This window comes from Montipora foliosa, chromosome 3 (assembly GCF_036669935.1).
Source record: "Montipora foliosa isolate CH-2021 chromosome 3, ASM3666993v2, whole genome shotgun sequence".
In the NCBI taxonomy this organism is placed as follows: Eukaryota; Metazoa; Cnidaria; class Anthozoa; order Scleractinia; family Acroporidae; genus Montipora; species Montipora foliosa.
Window position 1 is genome coordinate 7,478,282 of NC_090871.1, and position 20,000 is coordinate 7,498,281.

General features: G+C 39.0%; 1 protein-coding gene across 1 annotated transcript in view; it reads left to right on the forward strand.

Moving 5' to 3' along the window:
* Positions 1-20,000, forward strand: part of LOC137996637 (NLR family CARD domain-containing protein 3-like) — a 38,054-nt gene that overhangs the window by 4,336 nt on the left and 13,718 nt on the right. Inside the window, exons 2-7 of the mRNA XM_068842149.1 lie at positions 6,876-6,964; positions 8,034-8,638; positions 12,092-12,349; positions 13,559-13,633; positions 14,376-14,441; positions 15,037-20,000. The exon at positions 15,037-20,000 is cut by the window's right edge and continues 3,499 nt beyond it. Of these exons, the coding sequence (XP_068698250.1) occupies positions 6,945-6,964; positions 8,034-8,638; positions 12,092-12,349; positions 13,559-13,633; positions 14,376-14,441; positions 15,037-17,948 (3,936 nt within the window). The 5' untranslated portion in view covers positions 6,876-6,944 and the 3' untranslated portion in view covers positions 17,949-20,000. The remainder of the gene's footprint in view (positions 1-6,875; positions 6,965-8,033; positions 8,639-12,091; positions 12,350-13,558; positions 13,634-14,375; positions 14,442-15,036) is intronic.

Here is a 20,000-nt window from a genome sequence, read left to right on the forward strand (position 1 = left end):
AGCAGCTACATTAATATCGATATCAAAACCTATTTAATTTAAGGAGGCTCGAAATGGTTTCTCCTTTTTTCAAACAAATAAAAATACAGTATTCTGTCTCTAGATATAGTTAGGGTAATCATATCAAGACGAAATTTGGCCAGGGTATTGAGTACCCATCGTAGATTTCTCACATTGTATTTTCCTCCAAAATAACGTTACCATGGCAACGATATGAGGCATTTCTTTGAGCCTTAAAATCTACATATGTTGTATTTTTTGAAGAAACAGGACGGTGAAATTAAAATTCCCATTCAGCGTCACCAGATAATGGTAGAAATACTCTCTAAAATATTTAAAATTCAACGAAATCTGTAGGCCAGTTTTTTGGAAAAATCAGTTTTTTTGAAATGTCTCCAACTTTTTTTTTCACCTACAGAATTTTTTTAAATTTGCAAGACAAACGGTTGAAATTAATCTAAGCTAACATGCAAAAAATGAAAAAAATTTACCATCCGGAAGCAGAGATATAAACGAGTAAAGCTGCAAAATCAGGAACAATGAGGGGGTTACAAGATCAGCATTTACGCATGCGTCACCCACGCATTCGAATCTGTGCGCAAGTGGAGCTACAGGCCAACACAAATGGATTTAAGTGACTGTTAAACCGTTTGTGTAGAATTTTCATAATTTTTGTGAATAGATGTCTATTTATATTCCTTATATATAGGAATTAGGAGAAAGGTGAGCGAAAATAGTGGTATTTGTTTATTTCTGGTGACCCATTTGAATCATGAGCTGATGCGAGCAGCATATGAATTGCATGTGTGGCTTACACGTGCGCGCTCAGCTGAAAACCCTTTCGAGCCTCCTAGCCTTGACCAACACTCAGGGTCTTGAAAATAACTGAGGAGAAAGTGCGGTCTTTCTTTGTAATTACATCTGCAAATGGTTAGACTTTCAAGTCTTCTCGGACAAGGACTGTAAACCGTAGGCCCTGTCTCACAAGTATCTTCTATGTTCATAACCTTCCTGTGGAATGTTAAAGAACCCACACACTAATCGAGAAGAGTAGGGGATGAAATTCCCGATGTTGTGGCTGCCTTTTGTGAGTATATGGATGGGTGGGTATAGCAGGTCCACATCAGCTGAATAGCTGCCAAAACTTCAACCTGCTCAAACAAATAAGGAACAAACAAAACAAACAAACAATTAGACTACTCAGCCAATCTCAACCTGTAGTAAAACCAAAACCAAAACCAAAACAAAAGAAGTGGTCTAATTACTTTCAACACTCAATATTGAAAACCCCTTTTAGTAAATACTAAGTAAACCTAGCTTGCTTGTGCTGTACATACTAAGGAATATTGGCGGAGGGTCAATATTCCAGAGTAACTGGCCCCGGCACTTGGTTTAAGGAAGAGGTTAAGTATATTGGACCCATTCTGTATTACAGTTGATCCATTCTCAGGCTGTTTTTGGCTTATTACTGGGTTGCCAGTATGGCAATCCCAGTCGGAAAGTGGGTGGGATTTGTTCGTTTTATTTTTTTATTTTATTTTCATTGTCGGTAAAAGTCTTGCCTGTCACTCCCCTGGTAAGTGGTGTCTTTGTGCATAGAGCCTTCTGAGCGTATTTTCTTAGGATCGAGAGGGTAGTGGAAATGCATATATTTCTATGATGGACACAGTAGAATCATTAACTTAGCCTGCAATGGCATCGAAAGTCATGTAACGCGAATGGTGTTTTAGTGGATCCTTAAACAAAATATACCCTTATGGAGCTCAATAATGGAAAGTCAGTTGGATAAACTAGGCAGGCGGCAAAAAACAAACACCTGGAATCGAACACCTTACGTGGATCTGTGATCAACTCTGCACAGTCTTCAGTAAAAACATAATTGGAAATGTGACAGCCAAGAATTATTTGAAAGAAAGCTTGTCATCTATTTTGTGCTTTATTATTCAATGAAAAGGTTCTTCATGGAAACAGTTTGATCCTGAAATTTAGTTTGTTGCAATATTGCGCATATTTGACACGACTGAGTTTCTTCTCTTCACGCACGTAATGAAATAGAAGGGGTTTTTGCCTCTAATAGCAAAGATCATATGTTGTTTGCTTCAAAAAATTGTTCGCTAGAAAAGGTGGCCTTTATGAATTCATCATGTTTTATGATATGCGAGCTTAACTGGATAGTTTTTATGGCAATAGTAAAGCATTTTCTTGTTATTCAAGGAAAAGGTTCTTCAGGAAACCTGAAGTACATGGTAATTTGACACGATTGAGTTTCTTGTCTTCACGCACGCAATGAATTTTCGCCTCTAAGAGCAAATATGTTGTTTGTGTCAATTAATTTTTCGCTGGAAAAGGATTCTGTGGTATTTTTCTGTCTGTGAATTATATTATCATGTTGTGTATTGAATTTTCGAGCTTACGGTTGAAATGTGGTATGGGAGAATTTTTTTAGTATTGCTCTGTAAGCAGGAAGGTTTCACAGGCCTGTTGAAAGCATGCTTGAGATTCAACAAAATGAGCCCCAAAATCAGTGAACAATTGTGACGCCGATGAATAATAAAGTAGCTGCTATTTCCAAAATGATGGAATTAATTACCTGGTGATAAATAATGTCGTACTCGTCTTGGAGAGTAAATTTTGACTTTGCATAAACAAATGGTCAACCTCAAGAGTTGGGCGATTGTGATCTTTGTTTTGACTTTGCTCATTTTATTGTCAAACTTTATAACACTTGACAGAAAATGAAACTTACAAAAACCCGGTATCTTGCCATCATTTGACACAGATGCTTCACTGTTTGGCGAGTAAACATGCCGCGGTAACTTAATCACGGCGCCTGCTGAATTCCGGCCATGTCACTTTCGATTTTGCGATTTATTTGAACGTAGCAAAAATCTCCCAAAATGTTTGTTGCTGATTGTAACTTTTATTCACAGTTCAAAATTAATGTTGTTTTCATGTTGTAAATATTTTATTCTCGATCGAACATCCCGGAAACTTCCTTCTGCTCTTTCTAAAAACTGTAGTTATTTACTTTTGCATCAATATTTGTTTTGCATAAAGCAAGCTAACAAAATCTGTACCTTGCTGAGTTCGCATTTGTTAGCGTTAATAGTATTTTCGGTCCGATGCTTGTGTTTTGTGAGGGGTATATTGTTTTGATCTCCCATCCAGATACTTTAACCCCAGCAGACTCCTATTAACTTTAATGAACTTTAGTATTACAATTTAGCTGTCAGATGCTCAGAGGGCACGCTTAAACTTGTGGTAAAAGAAGTTGTGAGGGAACTTGAAAGTTATCAACATGTCAGCCTAGAAGCCAATGTTTCTCGCTTCTCTTTTATTTGTTATTCTTCAGAGAGTGGAATGCTGTAGTTCAATGCCACACAATTCAGTGCCTTCGGATTTTCTCTAACACGTACTGCAGGCAACCCAGTGTATGCTTCACGGAAGCATCTCGTTTTCCATATTTTTTGTGCTTACGGGCTAGCCCGTAATGCACAATGTCATCGGGGTTGTCTGAGTGAGTGAGTGAGTGAGTGAGTGTGTGTGTTAAGGTTGCGTGCATGAATCACCAAACTAATGAGGTCTTTATTCAGTTTTAACAATTGAGTTTCATTTTACAGTTATTCTGTTTGCTGCCTACTTGTTGCCCTTTCCTTTCTTAAGGACGCACGCGCTCATTGCTACTGCACATCCTTACAGCGCACGCAAATTCACATGCCATGTCATGCATCAAGCGCGCACGCTAAGTACTAAAATGAACAATGATAGGGCAGATGGCCATTGCTATAATAGCTTTGCTTGGATTTAACGATCTTTGATGTTCGGTGACCCTTTTTTTCCTTTTCAGAAACAGATTTTATTTACAAATTATCTCCACATTGTCCAAAAATAAACAAAAAATCAATGTGGGAAGTTAAAAAAGTTTCAAGATTTCTGTCCTCGGGACATGGAATCCTGCCATCTTGCGGCTGCAAGGCCCCATGAAACTATGGTTGCCAAAAAGTGAACTTGTTCTTTAAGGAACCTCAACAGTTAACTAAATTCCCTTGATGGGTCCACTTAAAGAAAGTTTTGTAGAGAACAATTCACTTCAAAGATGTAATTGCAATATTTTTGGGCTTACAGACACTCTGGCCTTATTCGCTAAAGTAGCCGGATTTTTTCAGATTTAGGGTGTTCTTCCGGGCAAGTTCTCTCCAAAACAAAGTTGGTAACCTCCCATTTTTTTTACATTTCTGACATCACTAACTCATCATCTTTCAAAAAAGAAAAAAAATCAATATAAGAAAATTTTCACGTGAACGTCCTTGATTTTCCTTGTGAAAAGAGAAATTTTACAGAATTATTTATGGCAAGATTTCGACAATCGCATGATAATTTGGTTGGCAAATGTGCTGGTAGGATTTGAGCGGAAAAACAGCCTTTGAAGTCAAAATCCCCACAAAACCTCTCCAATGAGGTATCATGTTGATATTCCAGTAAGATGTCTGATATTTTCGAATTTCGAAACATTTTGTAAAAGTCTTATCAGTTGTCATGAAAGGGAACTTGCTTTCTGACACTTGCTGACGCGATGTGCATATTTTTGTCATGTTGAGATCTCTAATGCCAAAAAATCATAATCAATTGACCATTTGTTTTGTTTTGCTGAAATTGAAAATATAAATTCCTCACAGGTAGAGGTTAGACTTCTCAGGCTGGCATATTGACACCTGCCGAGATGCGTAAACAAACTTATTGTGGTAGCTAGTTAGAGCAAGACGACATTAGAGTGGGTTTTTAGGCAAGGTAATCTTTTTGTCCTGTAAACAACTTTATACTTTGACATGTGCCAATAGACGGGATATACATATTTTTGGCATGTTGAGATCCAGATGTTTAATTAATGCCAAATTTAAATTGCAGAAATTTAAAAAATGAATTCCTGACGGGTAGAAGTAAACTTATATGGTAAATAAAAAGAACTTAAATTTGAAATTTGATAATCTAATTTTGGTAGCCAATTAAAACCAATATCAGAAAGGTCACGAAATTACCTTTAATTTTTTTTCCGGGGAAAATATTGTGATTTTCATCCAAGCCTAAAAATTTTGGCAGAAAACTCAAAAATCGGGAGGTAACTAAAGGTATCATGCAAATAAAGATACCTGATACTATCAAGTGATGTGTTCATAATTTGTTTTCTCTCTTAAAGTTTGTACATCTCCCATGATACAAAATTATTTGACATACGTATTAAACCTTGAGAATTACCAGACTAAGTGCTCTTCTTGAGTGAAAAAATAAATAACAAATCCAAAGGAAGGAACTGTTGCGTTGACCTTGATTTTCAAACAGTATCACCTACATGTACTGCCGGATTCCATCATGACTCTTTTCACACCTTACTACCTCTCGCCTTCCTTTGGAGTAGAAATGTAGTTAAGACCTCTCCAGTGAGCTTTCAGATTTATTTTCCAGCCATAAGATAGAGATATTTTTGAATTTTGAAACATTTTGTAATTTCTTCATCTGATAAACAACTTTATACTTTGACATATGCCAATAGATGGGATATGCATATTTTTGGCATGTCAAGATCGAGATATTTAATGCCGAAATTTTGTAGAAATTTAAAATATAAATTCCTGATGGGTAGAAGTAAATTTCATTGTACATAAATTCTTTGTAGACTGAAAGTTGCTGAGATGGTAAAAGAAATTGAAATTTGAAAATCTAATTTGGTAGCTAACTAAAACCAAGACCAACTAACACCAGAAAGGTCACGAAATTAACTTTAAATAATTTTCCGGAAAAAATGTTGTGATTTTCATTCAAGCCAAAAAATTTTCATGGGAAAATCGGGAGCTTAAGCATTAACATCGCTCAAGCAAATGAAGCTACCTGATGCTATCAAGTGACATGCTCATAATTTGTTTTCTCTCTTTGTACATCACCCGCGATACAGAATTATTTGACAATCCTATTAAACCTTGAGAATTACCAGTGCTCTTCTTGAGTGAAAAAATAAAAAAAACATCCAAGAAAGGAACTCTGCATTGACCTTGATTTTCAATCAGATCAAATTCTGCTGGATTCCATCATGACTCTTTGCACACCTTACTACCCCTGGCTCATTATTTCGTTTTTTCTTTATTTTCCCTATAAATGCACCCATTCTTCCTTCGAAAATTCACTCAGTTTTTGTAACTGTTACAGTAGCCACATGCAGTGTTTATCTGAAAAACTTAATGCAATGCTCTTCGTACATTCCAAGCATTCATTGTCAACGCCCATGACAAAAACATGTCAACAATCACACAGACAATGTTAACATTTGTTACCCGTAAACACATGTCCCCAGAGCGACCTATTTTCCTCACAAGAGACCACGTCCTGATTTAGCAACCACTTTTTGCTGTGCATGGAGTGGTCACTTAAGAGAGAGGTGACTGCATGTATTTGATAAGGATGGTTTTCAATCAAGTGTTGAAAGTACATGCATTTTGCATTGGTTTTGCTTTACTGTAATTGCTGACTGTGCCTCTGATTGGTTTCAAAACTCATGCCTTTCTGAACCAATTAGATGTCAAACTAAAACCACTTGTAACTAAATGGTTGCATGTCTGTTCCCATATTTTGCTATGAGGTTGGATTGGTTTGTTGTGTTGTTTTTATTAATTTTGTTGGGCCAGGGGACTACTTAATTGGTTTTCATTTTATTACACATACAGTTCAATCTCGCTATGTTTAACTCACAGGGGAAATGAAAAATTGTTCAAAACAGCAGGAGTTCAAAATAGCGAAGTTTGAATTTCAGCCGGGTCCAACTGTTGTTGAAAATCTCATTTAAATTAACTTTAAGATGATTAATGTACCTGTACTTTCTTATTTAGGCATTGCTAGGTAATCTGATGGTCAAAGACGTGTAATACGTGTAATTTCATCATTCTATAATTCACAAGATGGCGACAGCTTCTTCTGGGTAAGTTACTGTACATGTAAGATAATGTTCACTGTCTTGTAACATACATTATTTAGAAAGTCACGTAGTTAAGACTGCAGTTTTTAGGTACATGTGATGGAAATAGAAACCAGTAAACTAATTTTATAAAGCCTATTTACATGGAGCTGGGGGGGGGGGGGGTAACCCTCCTAGAGCTTCCTTTACACATGTTGGGTCATTCCTAGGACTTAAATAGCCATGCATGTATATGCTCGATAGATCAGCCCCTAAGTTGACGCCATTTAATTTGCATTTCATCTTGTTCTCTCTGATATATTTGAGAAGCAGTCCATACCATTTCTTCAACAAAGAGGAGTCTGTTATTTTCTTTTCTCTTTTGATTTACTGTGTGGCTGATCAAGAAGGACTCTGTCTGTCAAACCTTTGCATTTTGGACAAGATTTAATTTTGCCTATTAATTGGTCATTGCCGGGAGAATGTTCTATTCCAGCTGCCAAACTGTCACTCCGACTATTGTCCTGACTTTTTATATCATCCTGGCTTGGATTCACCACTCTTGCAAGCATAGTTCTCCGATTGTAATTCTCCAGGTTAATAAATGTGTGAAGCCATGGTTATACTTGGCGGGAATGTGACAGTTGTGTGATAACCCTAAATTTGACCCTACTAGGAGGGTAACCCTGCCTTCTAATGAACTTTTAAATGGCTTAATAAATCTAGAAGAACAATGCTAACAACCAAAATCAGTTTACCCGGCTTCCTCCCAGGCTAATCCTAAATTGCTTGTAAAGAAAACCAGGAAAAACAGTAGAGGAGGGTATAACCCTCCTAGAAGGGTAACCAGAAGACAAAGGACTCCAAGACACCTCTGAACCTTGATTAGCCAAATAAACCAAGTCTAATTAAATTAAGCTTTGCTTAAATGACTCCTCCCTAAAGAGTGTTAAGTAATTTGCATTTGAAATTGCTTCGAAAGCGATCAGGTATCCTTCTTTCCAACCAGCATGGCATTAAATTATCGAGAAACTGCCATCGTTTGGGAATATTGTAATCCCCTGGCTAATAATATATAACATTATACATTTAGGTCAAACCATCTTGGTGTGACTGAAAATCAGAAACGATGGCTTGTGGCTGGAATAGCACTCAACAAGATCCTCATACCACAGATACGTCCATTTGTGGAACAAGGCATCAACACTGAATACAACAAACTGAAGAAGAGCCACAATATTCATGGACAGAGTACATCTGGACGTCTTCAACGGTGGCCACCTACATGTAGAAAATTGTTGAAATATGAGAACATCAATGGAAATGATGTTCATGTCATATGTCGTGGAAAACTCAATTATTCTCTGTTTGACTGCCGAGTGATGTCTCCTGTTAACTTTGCCAGGCTGTATGTCGAGAACTACATGGCCCACTTCACTGCTTTTGATGACCAATGTGATGCTTCAGCTGTGTTGACATTACTTGGTGTGGTGCCTGTATTTACGGCACCTGTACAAACGGCTGCAGGTAATGTCAGAATGGGGAGGAATGACTGGGCACACTGTGTCTTTGGCAAATGGGATCAAGTCAAGTATCAACAAAGTTTTATTGACATGGAACACCTAGTGAGAGCCATGGCTCTACCTGCTGCAGATGAAGGAAAACTTCTCGGAGAATTAAAAGACTGGGAAACTAAAGGTAATGTACAGAGTGTTTCAAAGTTTGTTCTGATTTGTTTTCTTCATGATCATAACTTTTCATTATTTATTTAAGTGTCTACCTCTTTAAAAATTATGTATATTGTTTTTGCTTATTTTTCATTCGATCATTCAAATTATTAGCAACCAGAATGCCTGCCTCTATTTTAGTGACATTTTCTAAGCGCCTCAGAGGCATAGAATGTGCGAGTTCCTTTACTGTTTCAAGAGTTCCATTTTTCCATACAAAGTGTAGTTAACTTTTCAGCTCTTTCATCGTTTTGGGGGCTGGATCTTTGTACGTTGTCTTGTCAATTATACTCCAGATGTTCTCAATGGGAGTGAGATCAGACGAGTTCACTGACCAGTGATCCTTGAGCCTCTCTATGGGTATTCCGAGCTTTCGTCGCATTTCTTTTGCAAATCTTCGATTTTTTTAAGCAGATCTTCATTTTGTAGAATGAAATCATTGCCTGACAGTGTAATTGGTGTAATTCACAGCTGAAAAGTTATCTCTCCGCCTAAATAACGGTATAAAATTGCGAAAAGCAAAATAAATTACTGCTCAAACAATATTAAACAAGGGAAATTAAAGGTTGTTTGGATTTCTTGGCGAGATTGTTCTGTTTGGTCAGTGTTGGATGTTATTTATGTCCTTTAGTTTCTTTTCAAATTTTCTTTTATACAACCCCCCAAGTTTGAAGCTGGAACAGCAATCCTGTTTGAAGAAGGACTGATAAGGCTACTGCTTCAGTAGTACACCATGTCATTAAATGTGCGTTTCCTCGCAATTCTTTCTCTGCTGCAACAAATTTCAGTCTCTTCATTTACGAGATATTTGCCATATGTTAACATTCCAAGGGGTCCTCTACTTGCAGCTGGCCATTCTGTTGTTCTTGGGTTTCTGTTTCTAAAACCTTTGCAACTGCACAGGTAGACTGTTCACAGCCTCTCTATTTTTCAACGCTCCTGTTTTGTGCTGGAGTTCAGGTCTCTTGCGATTCTATCCGTGTGTTCAATGTTTGAATAAAACTACGAGAAAATAGAGGGCTGTGAACATTCTACTGCACAGGCGGTTGGCGTTTTCTTGTTTATAATTATAAGAATTGGTGATACACCATGTTTTATTTGACTTTTAATTTTTTTTAATTTGTGGCCTTGTAATGGCCAATTGGTCGAGGACGAGAAGAGATGAAGGATATTTTTCTGGTTATACTCTGTATGCATTTTATTCTTTTTACTTTATGTCTTAATGTTGATCAGTATTCCATCTTATTATGCGTATTTTTGAAATCTTCGCTTTAATCTTAAGATCTTGGTTTCTTCAGCGGTAATCATCGCACCTTCAATTTCCTCAAAAATACCCATGGGCTCATCATTGGCAAATTCTTTTGACACCATGTCTGAGTTACCATAGAAGTGTGAGCAGTTGCTCCATCCTGAATGAATGTCATCCCTTTCTTTGAGCTAAACTACTTCTTTTCTATTGGGCCACCTGTCACCTGATGCCTTGATGTTAACAGTTTCACTTCTCTCTCAAGGATTTGGTTGATTTAGTACTCAGAAGTTAAGGATTGGCCTGTGGGTAGCATGTGTAACTTTGTGAGCCCACGACCTGTCATGCCATCCCGCACCATCACCTTCGCACTTTGCTTCACGTGGAAAGCTGGAGAAACATATATATGTACATTCCTGGGAGCCCCATATGATATGGTTTTTTAGATTAGGGTACGGGAAAGATATTTAGGAAACTCATCTGTAACTAAAAAATTGTCCAAATCTTCTGCTGTGAGCTTTGCGTATTTCTTGGCGATTCTCAAACAAGCGATTTCTTTGACTGATTGACCTGATGATCGTAATATGGCTGCTTGAGCTCTAGCATAAACAATGTCTGACTTCTGACTTTTTGTGACAGAGAAAACAGAAAGTTGTTGAAAGAAAGAAATCAGAGAATAACAAGAAATTTGGGAAGGAACAACATTCACGAAGGGCGGGAAAAAATGGTGGGAAACTGCGCGTGTGCACGTTTGGCACAAAAATTGAAACAAAGTCTTCTACAGTGTAGTAGACCATTAAAATTGCCTGCCATTTTAATTAATTCTCTACCTCAAGTTATTGAAAAAGTTCTAATTAACAATTAGAATATGAGCTCGAGATTTTTATGAGGTGATAGTTGATGAGGCTGAAGGCTGAATCAACCATCACCTCATAGAAATCGAGCAATTTCTTAATTTCTTTGTTAAATGTTCATGGGATACTAATCTTGTATTCTGCGATTTCTGGAACTGTGGGTTTACAAAAAAATCAGGGCCTCAAGCACTTAATAGTTTTGTGGTTCAGCAGTTGTGTTATATGCGGGCATTTTGTCCTTGAGTTTCGAAAAAGTTCTCAGAAAATCGAACGTGGAAACCTCAAACTAACCTGATAAACCAAACAATCCGAAGTTTGCAAAAGCATTTAAATCAGCCAGGTTTGTATAAAGAATAAAACAATATTACCAACCATCATTTTCAGGCAACACGACTGACGATGCTTGCATGCAAACACGAGGTATTGCGCCAGGTTACTAAGCCGTTGAACGATCGTATTTTATTTGAAGAAAGAGAAATGCCTTTTAAGGCCGGGACACACTAGGCGACAAGGCGCAGTGGCATGTCTCCGCAACAAGTTGCTCCATGTGTACTACTTGCAAAACAAGTCGCTGCGACACGACGCCTGTTCGGAGCACACACAGTGATCTCGTATGAGGGGGAATGTGAACTAGTTTTCCAATTCAATATGGCTGACCACATGACGCTCTCTCATTGGTTCATTTATATTTTGTCGCAGCGACTTGTTGTCAGAAGTGTGCACACAATGCGACAATGCTGCTTTCCTGCTGTCGCAGCGACAATGATTTTCATGAAATTAACCGTGTCACACAAGGCGATTTGTTGCGGCGACTTATCGCCTAGTGTGTCCTGGCCCTTAGAGCTTTCCGCCTTTAGAAAACAAAAAATTCTAGTGTCTATTTCATATTTGTGCTTGTGAGTATCTTCAACATTTAGAGTTGGACAAATCCTTTTTCTTTTCAACTGGAATTGCTTACATTCATTTTGAAGTCTTTCGCCATTCATTTTGAAGTCTTTTGTCCACTGCGTTTGTTATGCCCAAGACAACATTATGATGTTAATTTTGAATAAATTATTCAGCTGGAACTTGGCTCTAAATCTTTGACCCGTGTATAAGTCGAGGGCGATTTTTGGAGCTTCTTTTGAAGCCATAAAAGGTCGACTTATACACGGGTAAAAACGGTACATAATTATCTAATGTCAGAAAACAAAGGTCTGATGGTGTAACTGTATTAATGATCAACATACAACCTTTACCAGATAGTTTTCTTACTAAATTGCTACTTATCTGGTGGTTATAATGTTATTGCCACTGATGAGTTCTAGTTTTGTTTGGTTGGCAGGAACACATCTCTGCATGAATTCTGCCATAGACCCAGTGTTGTTACAACTGGTTCAACAAGGACTTCAGTCACTGCAAGTGGACGTGAGGAACATGTCTGTAGAATTTGAGGAAGAGAAGAGAAAAGTCCAACATGAACTGAAAAATGTTGCAACAGCTCTGGAAGAGGTGGAACAGAGGGTGCAATTACTGGAGACTGGGCAGCGGACCTTAGAGCATCGCAGTGGATTACTTGAAGACAGAATGGATCATTTTGAAGGTACCGGTACATCTTAAGTAATGAATTGTTTTCCAGTCAAACTTGTCCACAACAACCTACTTGGGTACAGAAGAAAGTGGCTACTGTACAGAGGTGGCCATTATGGGGATGTAGGGGTGTAATATCACACCGTCCGGTTTTTTTCAGGGTTTTTTCATTTTTCTTTGTTTAAAAATGATTACTTTAGTACATAAATATGCAACAAAATCAAAATAATTATATCAACAAAACAGAAACCAAACAGAAACAGACCTACAATGTGCTGTACAGATCAAGTATCATGACCTTTTGCAATAAAAACTGGGTTATGGGCACCACTCATCAACCCTTCATTAACTGGCTCTTGCTGAGTTGTTCTTCTCAGACGGTTGTTGGGATGTGCTTCAGTGGCCATTGCCATTGTGAAGAGGTGGCCATTGTAGAGAGTTTAACATAAAACAAGTGAATGTATGGACTGTCCGCTGTAACAGAAAAAAGTGGCCATTGTAAAGAGGAGACTGTTAGTGGGGTTTACAATGTATGTATGGAATAATTAATAAATGTTGGAGAAAGCAATGGATGGAGCTAGGAACTTATGGTAAATTGATCCAACGTAATTAACTGACAACTGATCAAAATACTGCATGCAGAGCCGTGATGTGTACTAGTATGAACATACTAATTCTATAATTACATTAATTATAATTTGCCATACTGAACCTCTGACCAAAATAACACACATCTAAAGTAAACAACTGATGATCTGTCTCAACAAACCTCTCCGCCACCCCCATTACAAGAATTGAAAAAAAAAAAACAAAACAAAAACTAAAAACAAATACCTAGGATGTGTGGGAGGGGCCAAAACCAATTATGTGCAGTGCAAAACTGACTTACATGTAACATGAAACACAAAACTGTTTAATCTGATGCAAGGGCCTAGGGGTGTAGGTTGTGCAATTAATTGAAAGAGGGTAAATGAACTCTTGCATATATTTATGTGGTAATTTTACATGACTTGTTAAAAAGAAAACATACAGAGTGAGACAAAAGAATATAATTATACTTGGCAAAGGTTTCTTTGTTTCTGTCATCGATAGTTGTATTGTTTCAAATAAAAAAGGGAGTGTAATTTTGAACCAGTATATGGAAACTGTTAGTTGTTTGATAGGTTGCAAGTGTGCGTTTATTTATCATGTTTTCATTTTGTAACTTTTACGTGCAATACAGGGGCAGTAAACCAGAAGATAGAGAGACTTGAGAGCAGTAAGCAGAGCACAGAAGACAAAGTAAATCTTCTTCAAGGTGATTAAAGTAATTATTTCAATGAGATTTTCCTGTTGTAATCGTTATAGAGAATTATAATGTCGATCTTCATGATGTGAGAGAAATAGACCATGTCCTTACCCTTCCCACTCACACTCACCCATACCCCGCCCTACCAAGAAAAAGGTTAGGGCGAGTCTCTGTTGTCCTTGGTCTGGGTACCTCCTTGGTACATTTTGTAGTCTGATCTAATAGATGCCAGTTCACAAATTGTGCCACCACTGTGTTTAGTATTGTTGTGCAACCACATAACATTTGGCATCCCATTCAGAGCCATTTTTGGGGAACATTCATTGAAGTACTCAAAGAGTATACTATGACAGCCTTCTACATGTATTAATATTCAATCAAATAATAGCAAAGATAATTAAAAGCGCTCTGAAAAATGTCATGCCAGTGTGACATGATGAGGTCATTTCATGTTGCTTAGGAACTAAATTAACAAAAACTCAGTGAACCGCAAGCTCAATCCATTCTTGGATTGATTTATTTTATTATTCTTGGAGATAAGATTTTACCACGAACAGGTTTATTGTTCCCTAGACTGTGATAGGGTTGAACGTTGAGTCTTTCAGTCCACAAGACAATCATGGATATCTTTGTTGTGTTCAGATCCAATTCAGATTACTTGGTTGGTAATAGCTAGGCCCATGAAATTTATTTACCTGATATTCATTTTTGTGAGAATAATTTTGTTTTTTTTCTGGGTACCCACTTATAGAACAAGTGGAAGACTTGACAAAATCCAATGAAACTGCGTTGTGTCAAGACAATCCCATGCCAACTGGTAAGTTTGTGACAATTCTACGCTACAAGTGGTTTATTCTGGCAAGGTACACGGAAGATTAGATTTGCAGTGACGTATGTACTTCCTGTCAATTTCATCTTACGTTGCAGCAAAATAAGAATGTAGTCGCTCTTTGATGTGTGCCAAGGTCTGCTTTTTCAGTTTAGGCTTTCCATTTTTGGGGGGTGTCTACGTACATTTTCTAGAGCATAGAACTGAATTAAACAATGAGTTTGTATGGCATTAGGTTTCGGTTTGTAGTACATTGTGCTCTTCAGGGTGACGGTAATCGAGCTTCATTTATTCGTTCGTTCGTTCTTTCATCCATTGACACTCCTCTTAAAGTCATTGACACTACCCTCAATTAAAGTTAGAATATCATGCATTACAAGATCAACTGCCTCACATTAGATGCAGTTTTTCTCCTTGCTCAATAAGTTGCATCGTAAAGAGTGGTTGAGTTAGCTAACGGATGAACTAACGGACCTGTTTATCTTTGCTAGACCGAAGTATTTTGTACGTACTTTTTGTGTTTATTTTATTTATTGTGGGAACTGGACTTGTGTTTTTATTACACGGTTATTTGTTTTTCTAGCGTGTCCAGAGAAACTTGTAGAGCTTATCAAACGAGACTACAAACGTGCTGTTCTTTGTCCGTTTCCATGGTGCGAGGATGAGCTACAATTGGAACTGTCCAACATCTTTACAAGATTAGAAATCATGAGCAAGAAAAAAGAACGCGCGAGGCTAACGGACAACATTGTTAATATGACAGATGTCTTCGCACCACATAAAGAATGTGACAAACCAAGAGTGGTGCTGATTGAGGGGGAGCCTGGAATGGGTAAAACCACTTACTGTCAGAAGCTTGCATATGATTGGTCCATGGCGGGAATTCCACCTGAAGCTTCGTTTCCCAAAGTGGAGATACTTCTTCTTCTGAAGTGCCGTGACATGAAGACTGCTGACATCGAGGAAGTCATCAAAGATCAGCTGCTATCACTCGATGCAGACAAGAAGGAGAAGGGAAACTTCTTCGAGTTCATTCGCCGTAATCAATCGAGAATCTTATTGGTTCTTGATGGGTTGGATGAATTACGTCATGATCTCTTGCAGGGTTTCCTACCCTTGATTAAAGGCAGAGTTTTCTCCAATGTGTATCTTATGTTGACAGCTCGGCACGATGCAGGAACGGAGGTACGGCGATACTGTGACACACTTTTAGAGATTGTTGGCTACACCAATAACGATGCTGACAGCTACATCAAGAAGTATTTCAGCAATCACGAGAATCCAAGCCTTGCAAAGGAAATGATCAGGAAATTGAGGAGGAGTCCACAGCTGAGGGAATTGACTGCCAATCCACTTAACACAGCTTTGATGTGCCTTGTTTTTGAAGATTCAGAAGGAAAGTTCCCTTCAAACAGAACCAAGTTGTATGACGAACTTGTTTCATGTGCTTTGAGGAGATATTGTGCAAAGAAGGGAGTTTCTTTGTATAACAATGATCCCATTGAGGCATTTGCAGAACAGCTCAGTTTACTGGGAAAGATGGCCCTTGAAGCTCTATTAATTAATCAGGCTTATTTCACTGGAGATGAGTTGAAATGCCAATCAACCGAATTCCTAGAATTCGGTTTTCTTTCTCGAGAGGCTAGTGTGAGTAAAATCAGACCAAACCCGAGTTATTCATTTACCCATAAGACCTTTCAGGAATATTTTGCGGCGTTCCACTTGGCCCATCAACTGCTAAAAGGAGATAAAGAGAAGGTCACCCTGCTAGATCAGCTCAGTCCTGTTCACAAGTATTGGCAGGTGTGGGGATTTCTGATCACAGCGGTAGCAAGTAAGAGTGATGATGTAGCAGATTTTCTCGTGTCATGTCTTTGCGATTCCTTCTGCCGTGATACACAAATCGGTTGGCTTCCAGCATTTAGTTGGGCAGATGAGGAAGAAGAAGATAGCGACAATAGCAGTGATGTTTATGTTTTCGACGACACGAGCTACGACGAGGAGCACGACGAGGAGCACGACGACGAGGACGAGGACGAGGACGAGCACGACGAGGACGGCGAGGACTTCGACTACAACGAAGACGCGGACGGTTTTGAGGTTGACGTTTGTAAAGATGATTCTTTTTCCTGGAGTCGGCATTCCGAACTTTCAGCATTCGAAGGTAATGTAAGGGAGGAACGTTTTTTAACTGAAACATGTAACCTTATTGCTGATTGTGAAGGTGGGAGAAATGAACTAAAGGATTACCAGAAGAAGATGATACATACACTTGCAAGCTGCTTTGCTTTGTTTAAAGTGCGCGTCCCCTCGCTTGGTTTTCACAACATCCTCGTTCTCTGTGAATATCTGAAAGAAAATTCCGCACTGACGGAGTTGCTTTGGTACGCTAACTTAGATGAGTTAGCACTGGGAACAATTAAGCATGTTCTTCAGACAAGTCAGAGGTTGGTGCGCTTACATCTGCGGACTGACTTAAACAGCACATCACTTACACCAGCTCTTCAGTCGAATAGCACGTTAACTCATCTGAATCTGCGATATGCCAGGATCCGTATTTCAGGAGCTAAAGCACTAGGAGAGGTTCTTCAATCAAATCGTACTTTGACACATTTGAATCTGCATTCTAATATGATAAGTCATATTGGAGCACAAGCTATAGCAAAAGGCCTACAATCAAATAATGTGTTAAAGCATTTGGATTTAAGCATTAACTTTATTGGCGACCAAGGAGCCGTAGCGCTTGCTCAGGTTTTGGAGTCCAACCATACCTTAACCTATTTAGATGTGGGTATTTTTTATGAGAATATGGAAGGAATACCAGATTTTCTTCGGCCCCCCTCTGATTTTGATGACGTTGATTCTGGATGTATTGGTGAATCAGGGGCATTAGCAATAGCACATGCTCTCCAATCTAATTGTTCACTGACTTACTTAGATCTTCAGGGTAATGATGTCAATGACTCAGCAGCAGCAGCGCTTGGACAGGCATTCCAATCAAACTGCACTCTGACTCATTTTTATCTAAGAGGTATGTTCAGGCCAACCAAAACTCACTTCGGCAATTCAGGAGCAGTAGCGTTTGCAAAGGCTCTTCAATCAAGTGGTACTCAGTTGACCCGTTTGGATTTGTTTAATACGTCGATCGACTCTTCAGTCGCTATGGCGCTCGCAGAGGGTCTTCAGTCTAATCGTTCTCTTGAGCGTTTAGATTTAGGTGGAAACGAAATTGAATGTTCAGGAGCAGAAGCCCTGGCAAAGGCCCTGAAATCAAATCGTGCTTTGACGCATTTACAGCTGCGTTCAAACCACATCGGCGATTCAGGAGCCAAGGAGTTTGCAGAAACTCTTCGATATAATGATACTTTGATCTTTTTAGACTTGCGGAATAATCGGATTGGCGAGTTGGGAAAACAAAACCTTCGACAGATTAATCCGCGGACGAGTTTCACGCTCAAGTTTCACGAGCAAGGGTGGTCGACTTACCGTTATTAGTCAGTATGGTTTCTGATTTCCATGCTCGTTGGAACTGAAATAACACGAAGAAAGTTTAAGCGACACGAGAAAGATATGAATCTGGTTTCGGATGGTTCGTTTTGTTTGCAGAACGGCGATTTAGGCCTATAGTTGGCTTAATGAAAGGAACAGTCTGAAAACAGATTCTGAAAATTATCTAATGTTGGTTTGCCTCTATCCTGTGGGAGATCGGATTCTGAAGGAGCGGTTGGTGACCGTTGGGAAGTCAGTGGTGGGGTGACAATCTTTCAGATCGCTGAGATGAAGACCCTTTTTCTAAGCGAAAATCTAATTCTGAATAAACAATTGCCAGTGAATACTAGCAAATATAAAATAAGACAATGAAAAACGAACAACAGAAACAACTAAATTGATTAGCGGATTCGCACCTCCAACCAGCATGGATATCTAACAAAACATCAGCTATTTTCCTACAAGCCGGATTGGACGCTGCACCAGACTTCATACTGTGCGTACCGTACTTAGAAACTTCCCTAACAAGTGGCTTAATATGCTACTTAAATTCCACCCTTAAAGTGGTCATAGAAACGCCCAAACTAGAATGAAAATGCTCCTTAGACTTGGATTTCATAATTTTACGAACTAATGGGAACGCAGAGAAAGACTGCGGCAAAATCTTAACCAACCGCTCGGTCACAGCCACAGGACATGTAACCTTGCCAGATCAAGCGAGAACAGCAGTGTGGCCTTCCCTGTGCTGATCGTTTTTCATGACACTCAACAAAGAATTGGTCAATAAGGCCGCTTCAAGCCAAATCCGGAAATCCGGGAAAGAAAAGAAAGAATATCGTGAAAATCAAACAACTACTGCGCCAAAGACCAAATAAACTCGAAGCACGCCAAATAAGGCTCTAACTTTGCTAACTCAGGCTCAAAATATGCCAATTCAGGCCCAAAATATGCCAAATCAGACTCAAAAATGTGCCAAATCAGGCTCAAAACATCCCAATTCAAGCCTAAAATACGCCAAATCAGCGCATTTGCACCTCCAAACAGCATGGACATCTAACAAATCACCAGATAGTTTCCTACAAGCCCGATCTATGCCGGTGGTTTTCGCGCTGAGGCACGTAAACTGACTTACGAACACAAAATATAGAGACATCACCAAAGTACTATATTCTTAATCTCGTCAACGCGAAAAAAGCCAGCAAAACCAACTAAAAAGGGTAAACAAAAAACGAAGATCGGAAAGCGAAGAGCTAGCGGCAAAATGCAGCAATCGCCTGTACAGTGTTACCGACAGCGGCTCCTTAGGCTGAAATGGGCACGCAAGCATTCTTTTGGCCTTCTAAAGTAAACCTTACTCAGAGGGATGGCTAACAGGACAAGCCTCGATTGCGTGGCCCCACCTAATAGCATAAACGGCAGATTCTATAGAAGATACACCAGTGTTATTCTCAGACGAACGTTCAGCTAATTCACAAATAAATAATGCAATATGCAAAGGTTTTCCTGGATTAACGAAGACACCAATCTTCGACAAAGCCCACTTGCGCTACCGCAGCCAGTCAGATTTGTACTTCAGCACCGTGGACGGAGCACCCAATTGCAGATCAATGAGGCCTGGAATCATGTCACTCAACGAAGAATTGGTCAATGAGGCCGCTTCAAGCCAAATCCTGGAACTCAGGACATCTGAAAGAAAAGAAAATATTGCGAAAATCAAACAACTACTGCGCCAGTGACCAAAAATACCGATACAGGCACAAACCACGACGAGACCAAATAAACTCGAAGCACTACAAAACAGGCTCAAAATGTGCCAAATCAGGCTCAAAATATGCCAATTCAGGCTCAAAATACGCCAAATCAGGCTCGAAACACTATCCGTAACACGACTAAAAACTTACCCAAAATCCACACGCAAAGCTAACATTCTGAATTTTGAGCAACTGCGAAAAACGGAAGGGTGAGACTTATAGATCTGCATCGGGTCTCGGCCTTCCAAAATGAGATCGTGTTTGGCGGGAAGCACAAAAACCTCCCTGACGAACGACTCAAACCGTG